General features: G+C 50.4%; 1 protein-coding gene across 1 annotated transcript; it reads right to left on the minus strand.

The window, feature by feature from the left end:
* Positions 1-452: 452 nt before the first annotated feature.
* On the minus strand, positions 453-11625 carry POLR2F (RNA polymerase II, I and III subunit F). Its single transcript, XM_044226828.1, has 5 exons — positions 11504-11625; positions 9373-9442; positions 6348-6478; positions 1149-1220; positions 453-624 (listed from the first exon to the last, which is right to left on the minus strand). The coding sequence occupies exons 1-5, from the start codon at positions 11521-11523 to the stop codon at positions 534-536; spliced, it is 384 nt and encodes a 127-aa protein (XP_044082763.1). The 5' UTR covers positions 11524-11625; the 3' UTR covers positions 453-533.
* Positions 11626-11733: the final 108 nt, after the last annotated feature.

Raw genomic sequence — 11733 nt, forward strand, 5'->3', positions numbered from 1 at the left:
AGGGCGGGAGATCACTGCATCCCTAAGCTTCCTGCTGGGGCACTAGCTCCTGAAAGGGGATCCGAGCCCACGATAAGAGGCTCGAGGCAGGTCCTCAGGAAACAATGGGTGGCTTGATGAGACCTGCTCTGTGATACTCCTGAGAAGGGAGAAGCCCCTGCAGCCAGTCCCCACTGGAAAGGAAATTGGGGGTTTCCGTGGCAACCAGCTCCCTGGGCACAAAGACTCGTCTGTCTGCTGGGAAGGCAGCTGAGGTGTCTCCCCGCAGCAGCCTTTGCACTGGGGAACAGGGAGATGGAGGGAGGGACACGGGGGATCCACGAGGAGTAAGGCCCCTGGTGCTCCTCAGTGCAGACGGTCAGGGGGCCACACGAATGGGTGTCCCCGCCAGGCAGCGGGGCAGTAACAGGGAAGGACCAAATGGGTATCAGAGAGCTGGAGGCAGAGCGGGCTAAAAGGCTGAACAGTTTATTATTTACACGTAGAAAGAATGTGAAAATAGGATGAGGCACAGTCAGGAAGACGACTCCAGCTCAGTCGGTGATGATGAGCTCGTCCACCCCCCAGTCTTCATAGCTCCCGTCCGGCAGGTAGCGGCGAATGATGATGGGGATCTTTCGGGCCCTGTGGCAGGGGGATGTTACAAGTATATGAGGGTTGGTGGCCCCGGTTCTACAGCAGATGGGACAGACTATGTGCAGAATGCCACGAAAAAGAAGTCTGGACAGCAGCCTTTTTGGACTATGAGGGCACTTTGTGGGAAAGAAATTACAATAAAAAGAAACTTCTTGCATTCTCGAGTAGGGAACAGTGGGTCTGGAAATCGTATGAGAGTGGGTCTGCCATCTTATAAGAAAGAGAAAGAAGTGTGGAGGGATACTGGTAAAGCCAAGTGCAGCAGGAAGAGGGGGATTTCAACAGACAGGAGAGGACTGTGTCTCATTAAACCCACCCCCCTTCGCCTGCTCCCTCCCAACCCTCTTCCTACAGGGCTGACTCCTGAACAAACTAAGGACCTATAGGAACAAGAATCACACTTCCCGAGCCAGGGGTGGGGAGGGTGCGCGGGGTATGCAGCAGAGAACCTAAGGGACGCCTCCCAGGGCTCTGAAGAAGTGAACCACTTCTGGGTGGTCTGGGTGACTTACTTGAGCTCTTTCATAGCGATGAGCAAGGGATCTGTCTCCCCCTCCAGCTCCACCATCACGGGGGCACACATCCTGTAGGTATAGGGACACGTGTTGGGAGAGTAGGGCCCAGCAGGAAGACGGGGGCTCACTTCACAAATCAGATCAGATCAGCGCCCTAGTCCTCCCCAAGAAAGGTCACCTTCTAGGGAGGCAGGCAAGCATGGGGGGTGGGAAGGGGTTTGGAGGCACTGCCACAGTGACTATAATAAGCAAGTGGGAGCCAGGAGACAGGCTTTAAATTCTACCTCCAGAGACACTGAATTTCTCTCCAAATTTCAGGATCCTCACTCAAACATGGGAGAAACAGAGCCCTGACGTGCCTACAATGATACAAAAATACTACTGGCTAACTTAGTACTGTCTGCTGTTTCCCGCTCTTTCCACAGAGGATCTCACTTGAGGTGAGGACTCCTATAATTCTTATTTTACTGAGGAGGAAACTAAGAACAGAGACATCAGTGACTTGCCCAAGCTCACACAGCCAGTAAGTGGCAGAGCCAAGACTGGAATCCCACATGCACCTACCCACTATGCTGTAACACCTCCCATTAATAAGCTAAAGATCCATAAACTTGGGGGCACATGGGTGGCTTAATCGTTTAAGCATCTAACTTCAGCTTAGGTCGAGATCCCAGGGTCCTAGGATAGGGCCTCACATCAGGCTCCCTATCATCGGGGAGCCTGCTTCTCTCTCTTCCTCTGCCACTCTGCCTGCTTGTACTCTCACACTTGCGCTCTATCAAATAAACAAGATCTTTAGAAAATAAAAATTTAAAAAAATAGGGCACTTGGGTGGCTCAGTCAGTTAAGCGTCTGCCTTCAGCTCAGGTCACAATCCCAGGATCCTGGGATCAAGGCGTGCATCGGGCTCCCTGCTCACCAGAAAGCCTGCTTCTCCCTCTCCCTCTGCCTGCTGCTCTGCCTACTTGTGCTCTATCAAATAAATAAAATCTAAAAAAAAATAGGGGCGCCTGGGTGGCTCAGTGGGTTAAAGCCTCTGCCTTCAGCTCAGGTCATAATCCCAGAGCTCTGGGATCGAGCTCTGCATTGGGCTCTCTGCTCAGCAGGGAGTTGGCTTCCTTCTCTCTCTCTGCCTGCCTCTGCCTTCTTGTGGTATCAAATAAATTTAAAAAATCTTTAAATGTCCATAAACTTAAGAAAGGTACTGTGAGCAGGACACATGTAGGCTTTCCTCACCGGGCCATTAAGATATCCTTGTCGGCTCCCTTGACAAGGGCCTTCCACAGACTCCCGAGCCCGGCCCCCTCAGCAGAGTGTTCCAGCACAGAGGAACGACCACCCAAAGGCTAGTTCTAACCCAACTCCTCAGGCCTGCCTCAGGGCCCAGCCAACTCATTTTCCTTCTCTGCCCAAGCAACACCCCTCAGGATCCTGCTCTTCAACCTCCACACAGGCCCTGCGGGCAAATGCTCTCTTCTTTCCAACCCTTCTATGGCACTGGGTTCGGCCATCAGCAGAACCCAGTCTGCTCACCTCTCTAGGAGCTCCTTCTCACGCTACTTGCCTGTATTCATCCCACGTTCCCGCCATACCAAACTCCCACGGGCCCCAGACACACCCTGGGGGCTCCCTTCTGCACCTTCCAATAAGCTCTTCCTCTCCCTAGAAGCCAGGGATAGGCTCAAATTTCTCTTCTCCGGCAATCCTCTGCCCCGGAAATCCCTGCTCGGCGCCCGGCCGAATTTCCATAAGCTTCTCGATCTCACTGGATGGTAGTTGCTTATCTGGAGTCTTCTGCATTAGACCATAAGCACCTGGTGGCCTGGGACCACACGTCCTAACACAACACTTGGCCGGCAGCAGAGACTCTCAAAATGAATGGGAGGAACGCCAATTCTATCCTCTAGGAAGCCACCATTCATGATTTCATCACAAGTTTACATGAATGGATCCCAAACCCCACAATCATCAGAATTACCAGAACACGCTAAAAATACAAGCCCTCAGGGCCTGCTCCAGACCCTCTGAATAGAAATTCTAGTGAAGAAGCCTGAGAACCTGCATTTGCAAAGCTCGCCAGGTGATTCTGATCATAGCCAGTCTGAGAGGTGCCAGTTTACACAACGTCATTTACTGATTTTTTTTTAAAGATTTTATTTATTTATTTATTTGACAGACAGAGATCACAAGTAGGCAGAGAAGCAGGCAGAGAGAGAGGGGGAAGCAGGCTCCCCACTGAGCAGAGAGCCCCATGTGGGGCTCTATCCCAGGTCTCTGGGATCATGACCTAAGCTGAAGGCAAAGGCTTAACCCACTGAGCCACCCAGGCGCCCCTCATTTACTAATTTTATTATGACTTTGATTTGTTGTTCCCTGAAAATTTCCCAGAGGCAGAGACCAAATGTTTAACCTTCCCTATATCCCCTCTCAAGTGTTTAAATTTCCCAATAATTTAAAGCTTTAAAATATATAGCAAAATGGTTTTCCTGATCCGTGTACACCTTATTCCTTTCAAGATATTAATAATTCAAGTCCACTCATCCAGCCTTGTGCATACAATGTGCGAATCACGAGTGTGCCCTTAGGTATTTTGTCCTGCACCAACGACCCCACAAACTTGCCAATGATCCTCAAGAAATGGCTGTGGTAAACATCGGCCACCAGGTGGTGCTAATGACCCAGAGCGACACTTCATCCAAAAAACTCAAAGAAATGTTCAGCACCTTCAAGGTGCAGGGTCCCGTGCCTGGTACTAGGTGACAAGATACAGCCCTGGCTGTCGGAGGGCCTACAGCAAGCAGGGAGCCCCTGGACAGCGTCCCAGCCCATAAAGAGAAGGAGCACAACAGACCCAACTAAGCTGAACCAAGCTTCTCTCCCAAAGCAAAGCAAGACCCTGGGACCGGCGGTGTACCAAATGTCCGCCTCCCAACTTTTCCCCACACTGCCCACCAAATGCATGCTGATCTTGTGAACTTGTCACTCGAGGCACTGGTGACACCTTTCCCAGCCTTGTGCCCCCAGCTACTTGCCATTCCCCCACCACCATCCATGCTTGTCAGCCCTTCCTTGTGCTGTCTCCGGCACCTGGGATACCCTCAAAACCGCCTGCCTCTCCCCATCCACCTGGGCTCTCACAGGCAGACCCGCAGTGACTCCCTTCTCTCCTTCCTTGTGCCTTCTAGAAAGCACGGTACCCGGCTGCTGCGGGTTCTGGTGACTTGTGAGCCATCTCCCCCAGCAGACAGCGAACGCCTGGGGGCCTGGGGGCCTGGGGCCATCTGCTGTCAGCTTCCCCTCCCCAACAGGTGCGAGCCCGATATGTCACTCAGTGCTGATAGACTGTAAGCTGGCAAAGAATCATTCTACTTGTTTGAAAAATAATTTACAAGTTATTCTTTCCGCTGGATCATTTTTAGCCTGGACAAGCACTGCCCTCTGGAATGCTCTGCAGTGTTGGAAATGTCCTCTATCTGCACTGTTACGGAGACCCTAGCCACGTGTGGCTACTAAGCACCTGAAATGTGGCTAATTAGACTGAAAAACTGAACTTTTTTTTTTTCAAAATTTTTTATTTATTTGACAGACAGAGATCACAAGTAGGCAGAGAGGCAGACAGAGAGAGCAGGGGAAGCAGGCTCCCCGCTGAGCAGAGAGCCCGATGCGGGGCCCAATTCCAGGACCCCGGGATTGTGACCCAAGCCGAAGGCACTGAGCCACCCAGGTGACCCTGAAAAACTGAACTTTAAATTTCACTTAATATTACTTGACTTAGGGATGCCTCAGTGGCTCAGGCAGTGAAGTATTTGCCTTCAGCTCAGGTCACGATCAAGGGTCCTGGAATTGAGTTCCACATCGGGCTCCTTGCTCTGCAGGGAGCCTGCTTCTCCCTCTGTCTGCTGCTCCCCCTGCTTGCGCTCACACTGGCTCTCTGACAAATAAATAAATAAAATATTAATTTTTTTTTTTTTTTTACTTAAATGGCCACATGTAGCTAGTGGCTACCATAATTGATGGTACAGACCCAGAGGATCTGACCCACAGATAATCAGAATCATCATACTGAGCGCAGCACTAATTCCACCCAGACTAGCCAGGAGTACAACCAGGCTAGAGAGAGATCTATTACTTTGAAGATGAGGAACAGTGTGGGCCACCCATAAAACCCTGTTCAAAGTGGATATGGTGGTCATCTTTACCCCAGAGAACCAGAGGCGATAAAGCCCAGCACTTTTTGAAAACAAAGAAGGGAACACAGATCAGAATCTCCTCCAGCATGCAGGACTCCACAAGGCTGACCCCAGCTCTTCCTTCTAGACATTTTCCCACTATTCCCTACTTATAGCTCCCACTCCTCCAGATACCCACCGTTTCCCACACCAGCTTGTCAGATGTTTGAGGTCGGGGGTTCATTTCCTCAGCCTGTGTTCCCTGGGTAGGACATTCCACTAGAGTCACCAATAATGTATCTGCCCTCTCTCTGTCCCCTAATTCACTCATCCCCAGGAAGGAGGAATAATAAATCCTAAGAGGGGAGTCAGGGAGAAAAAGCTATTACCTGGAGCCCAGAGTCGACAGTTCCTGCTTTCTCAAAGCCACCTGCCTGCAAGGGAGGCTGTTTTCAGGGCTGTTCATTCACCACCTTGGCAGGTAGGCTTACCCCTGCAGACACTGGCCCTGGAGGCCTGCACTGCCTACGGCTGAATATGCCATCATCGGAAGCTTTGATCTCCACCTATCTACTGGCTAGTTCCTGAATCTTGTTATCCTTCAGCTGGCTCCTAACTTGGAAGAAAGGAAAGGTCTGGCCTGGCCTCTACATGGAGGGCCTCCCCTCTTCTTGACCTTGAGTCAAGAACCACCTTAAGCCCGACGGGTGTTCCCGCAGTGCCCCTGACTAACCAGCCACAAGAGTCTACGGCTCCCTGTAGTCACACTTTTTTTTAATTTGTTTTGCTTCACTAATGTGACAGGCACTCGAGTTCTGTATTTTTATGTTGCTACTGTACTGTTATTCAGCTTCTCAGATGTTCATGTTCTGTTTCTCCCACTGGATCACAAACTCCCTGAGGGCAGGAATCTAGTACAATGCCCGGCACACAGAGACAACACCAGCCTTGCTTAGCAGGTGAGAGCAGGAACAGTGTTTTCAGGGGCCTGACCGACAGGGAAGATCGTGAAGGGGCATACACTCACGCGATCTGGAGGGCGCGGGTGCCGAGTACACGGGCTCGCTCATACTTGGTCATATACGGTGTGGTGATTCGCTTCTGGTTGGCCTGTGGTCGCTCTCCAGAGGGGAGGATCTCAACGTTCTCCTGGCCCTCCTGGGTACCAAGAGAGAAAGCACGGAAAGTCTCAGGGAGTATGTTCTGGGTTGAGGGGGAGGATGCTGGTGACAATGGCGACAATCACCGCCGCCATCACCACTTACTACGTTCCGGCACTCATGCCGCTACAGGTAGTGACGCCTCATTTAGTCCTCACGATGACGTCACATGGTGGGGGTGACAGTGACCATTTTAGAGGCTCAGAGTAGGGGCTGACTTAGCCAAAGGCTCAGGCCTAGTGAAAGAGAAGAACCACGACTGGGATTCAGACAGCCTGGAGATGGGGGTGGGGAGTGGGTAGGTCCCAGAACATTAGCTGTGGGCAAGTCCTAGAGCACAGACAACAGATCTCTCTAAGCAGGAGGCAAGGAGCAAGCACTCCATCCTTCAGACAGGGTAACTGAATCAACAGGTCGGATGGCTAAGAAGTCAAAGTGAGGACAGGAATGTGCACGTACTCACATGCATTCAACGATTACTTTAAGCGCCTGTCATATGCCAAACACCATCACAATGGTGGTAAGACAGCAAGCTAAGCGTTTCTGTTCTCAAAGAAGTCAGCCAGCAGAGGAGACATGAGTAAACAAGACAGCAGGTGCTACAAAAGAAGGCAAGGGTGCCAAGAAGTTAACAAGAAGGTGGGGGACATCAAACTCGTGCTGGGGGTTCAGAAGACCATCCAGAGAGGAGACCAGAAGAATGAGGAGGAGCTGCCAAGCCAAGAGGAAGAGAAGGGCATTTCTGGCAGGCCGGGCTGCATGCACAAAAGCACAGGGGTCAAAGAGAATGTACTACTTAGGAAGTATGAGTAGAGCAAAAGGTAAGCATAGCAGTTTAGGCAGAAGAATAAATTCTAAAATAAATAGGGGTCCTTGGCTGGTTCAGTGGGTAGAGCATGTGACTTTTGATCTCAGGGTCAGGACTTTGAGTCCTATGCTGGGTATAGAGATTACTAAAATAAAGAGAAACTTTTAAATAACAACAACAACAAAAAATTAAGTCAACAAATATTTATTGAGTACCTGTGTGTCAGATAGTATTCTAAGTGCTTTAAATAGAAGAGCAAGACAAAAAAAAAAAAAAAATTATTTCCCCTATAGAGCTGACATTATGAGAAGAGGTAACAAAATTAACAAGTAGAATTTGTAGTATAAAAACAAAAGAAAAAAAGAAGTAAAATTAAGAACAGAAAGTGAAAAAAGGGAGTGCCAGGATGGGTGTGTGGGAGGAGGGGAAGGACGCTACCACTTCAAATAGGATGGTCACGGAAGCCTCACTGAGGGGACACTTGGACAAAGACCTGAGGAAGGTGAGCCGTACGTCGCGTACATACATATAGGAAAAGCACTCCTGTAAGAGGGAATAGGGTGATCAAAGATCCTGAGCAGGAGTCAACCTAGTATGACAGGGACAGTAAGAAGAGATGAGAAAGCAGGTGGCCAGAGCATGGAGGACCTTGTACTTCTGTTTGGCACTTACTCTGTATGAGATGGGAAGCCCCTGGATGAGGGTTTTGAATAGAGGAGAGACACAATTTGACTTAAGATTTAAAGGTATCCCTGGACGCCTGGGTGGCAGAGTCAGTTAAGAATCTGCCTTCGGCTCAGGTCATGATCTCAGGGTCCTTGGATTGAGTCCCACATCGGGCTCCCCGCTCAGCAGGGAGCCTGCTTCTCCCTCACCCCTTACCCCTTCTCCCAGCTCGTGCACATGAGCACACCCTTTCTCTCTCAAATAAATAACTCTTTAAAAAAAAAAAAAAAAAGACTTAAAGGTATCCCTACGGATGCTCTGTTGAGACTATTCTGTAGGGGCTAAGGGCAGCAGCAGACCCTATAGGAAGACCAGCAGTAATCAAGCAGTTAAGAGAGAAAACTCCGGCAGCAGGATGGCAAATTAAGCAGCATGGAGGGAGACTGAAGGCAGGAAAATCAGTAAAACATTTCCTCAACAAAGTGAGTGAAAGCAATGAAGGCGGAAGCACTAAGAACGGAGAAAGAGAACCAGAGCTGGACCATGTGTGGGAGGCAGAACCAACAGAACAGGGATGGGGAGACCAGGATGGGCAGGAGGTTTCTGACTCAGTGAACAGGCAGCTGAGAGTACCATGCAGAAAAAAGAAAATCCAAAAAGGGGGGCTTTGGCTTCCAAGTCTAAAAAAATTGAGGGATTGTTCCCTTTCCAGGAGCCATAAAGCAGTTCTTCCTCCATTAGTCACAGGACAGAAAGCTGTAGGTCTTTCAGGAAGTTAGGAACCCATCCACCTAGTTATGCAAGCCAGAAACCTGGGGGTCGCCCTCTCATCTCCCACTTTCTTAGCTCTGTATCCAATCCACCAAAATATCTTTCATCCACTTTGTCATCACCTATATTACGAGCATCCAAGCCTAAGCCACAGGTCTCTCACCTGGATGGAGAGACACTAATGGTCTCTTTTACTCCTGGACCTCCCCAACTCACTCATCACTCTGAGGCCAGAACGCCCTTTCTAAAATGTACACTGGATTGGGCCCCTCTCTGCCTCAACACTTGTCAGGGGCTTTCAGTGCCTTTAGGCTAGAAAATCCTGCCTGATGTGGGTCCTTACCTCTCCAGCTTTATCCTGGCCATTCCCCACCCCACTCCCCCACCCCCCCACCCCCCAGCTCCTTTCATACAGCCTGCCCACAGGGCACCTAGTACATAATAAACATTCAACACAGGCTTGCTGCATGAATGGCGGTATTTCACCCATCAGCAAACCAACTGCCCCCAAAGCCACAGGCTATGGCCCACCCTGTTGGGCTTTTCCACCACCCAGGACACTGCTCAATCATTCAGGCAATTATCACCAAATGGCTTATTTGCCAGCTTGGGCTGCAGAGAAAGGGAGCCCACAGCTAAATACTGACCTCCTCAGCATTCTCCAGGTCACCAAGCCCTTCATCCTCCTCCACATCATCGAAGTCGTCACCATCAAAACTGTACAAGAAGAAGAGATCAGTTAGTTGGAGCATCACACTAGAATCAAAGAAAGAAGAGATCTGTGTCTCATCTGTTATGTAGAAAGGGCTCAATAAGAAACTACATAATGAGCAAATCAAACTTCTGCTCCATTTTACTCCTTCATCTTTATTCCATCAGCCCACAAATTTTGCTAGGACTCATTCGTTCTCCATCACTGTTTCCCTCTCTACTGGGTCATTCCCATGAACATATAAACATGCAGTTATTTCCCCACCTTAAAAAACAAACAGGGGTGCCTGGATAGCTCACTCACTTAAGCATCTGACTCTTGGTTTCAGTTCAGGTCATGATCTCAGGGTTGTGGGATGGAACCCCATCTGCGCTCTGCGCTCAGCACGGAGTCTGCTTAAGATCATCTCTCCTGCGCGCTCTCTCTCTCTCTCTCTCTCTCTGCCCTTCCCCACCTCTCTCTCACTCTCTCTCAAATAAATAATCTTTAAAAACAAAAAATGTACCTCTCTTTTACCTCCCGCAGAGTCCTAGCTCCATGCTTCTCTTAGAAGCAAAATTCATGACTGGGTGGCTCGGTGGGTTAAAGCCTCTGCCTTCTGCTCAGGTCATGATCCCATGGTCCTGGGATCGAGCCCCACATCAGGCTCTCTGCTCAGCAGGGAGCCTGCTTCCTCCTCTCTCTCTCTGCCTGCCCCTCTGCCTACTTGTAATCTCTCTGTCAAATAAATAAATAAAATCTTTAAAAAAAAAAAAAAGAAGAAGAAGCAAAATTCATGAGATGCCTATCTTCCCTGTCTCCAATTTCTTTCTTCTCATTCTGTCATAATCTCACTCCAGTAAGACCTTCACCCCCACAATTCCAGCAAAACCACTCTTCTCAAGTTCATTAATGACTGCCACACTGCTAAATCCAATCGACAATTCTTGTTCTCATTTAGCTTTATCTATCAGTTGGACCTCTAGAGGACTCCCCCGCTCCCCCCGCCCCCCCACCTCAATATACTCTCCTCATTTGACTGCAAGGCCTCCTCTCTCTCCTGGGGTTCCCTACCTCACTGGCTGCTCCATCTCGGTCTCCTCTGCTCATTTCCCCTCTTCTACCAGGAGCACTCAATGCTAGAATGTTCTAACACCTGGGTCACCAGCCATTTACTCTTCCCTACTGACACTCCCCTGGTGATCTCACCTGGTTCTTAGTTCTGACTAACAAACTGAGGCTGCTGATTCCACTATTTTAAGATTTTATTTATTTATCTTATTTTATTTATTTTACTGTAAAATGTTATTATAAAATTTATTTATTTGTTTGTTTGTTTGTTTGACAGACAGCGATCACAAGTAGGCAGAGAGGCAGGCTCCCCGCCGAGCAGAGAGCCGGATGCGGGGCTTGATCCCACGACCCTGGGACCATGACCCGAGCTGAAGACAGAGGCTCTCACCACCCACTGAGCAACCCAGCCACCCCTGATTCCACTATTTTTATCTTCAGAGAAGACTCTCCTCCGACCACGCACATCCGGAAATCTTCACGCCCTAGCTTCTTAATCAATCCAGAATTCAAAACCACTTGTCACCACGTCTACTAGTATCACCCCAGTCCAAGCCACTACCTCCTTTTACCGAGATTACTGCAACCCTACAGACATTCACACATACGCCCCCGGGGCTCGCCAGACTGTCCCCTGGATGACTTCTGGGCTACACGCTTCTAGCGCGTACTCTCACACGACCCCGTACTATCTGTTTCAGCGCCTGTCCCCTCTCCGGGGAGCAGGACTATGCCTAATTCACCTCAATACTCCCAATACAAAACACACAGCCCGGCTCGCCGAAAGTCTGCTGTAAGTCCTTTTCACTGCTCCTCTCTGGACCCTCGAGTCGGGCCTTTCCGTGCCCAGCCTCTCACCCGGTCTTTACTCAGGGCTCCCCGCCCTTCCCCTCTCCAGCCCCGCGCCCCCTCAGTACCCGCAGTCCCCTCAGAGACTGCGCCTGGAGCCTGGCTCCACAGCCGCCTTCGGCCCAGGCTCCCGCTTCACCCGCCCCTTCCGAAGCTCCCGCACTCACTTGTCCTCGTTGTCTGACATGACGCCCGCAGCGACGCGACGCGGCCCGGCGCTGGAGACCCTGGCGAAGACCCGCACACACCGAGCCTGACTCCCGCGCGGTGCCCCGCGCACTCTACGCCTGCGCCGTGACCCAGAGACAAGTACTTCCGGGAGGCAGGCCGGAGCCGTAACTGTGCGCACGCGCCGAGAGCCGTGTGGCCGTTACCATGGTAGCCAGAGTCGCTAGTG

The sequence above is a fragment of the Neovison vison genome, chromosome 12 (assembly GCF_020171115.1).
Source record: "Neovison vison isolate M4711 chromosome 12, ASM_NN_V1, whole genome shotgun sequence".
Classification (NCBI taxonomy): domain Eukaryota; kingdom Metazoa; phylum Chordata; class Mammalia; order Carnivora; family Mustelidae; genus Neogale; species Neogale vison.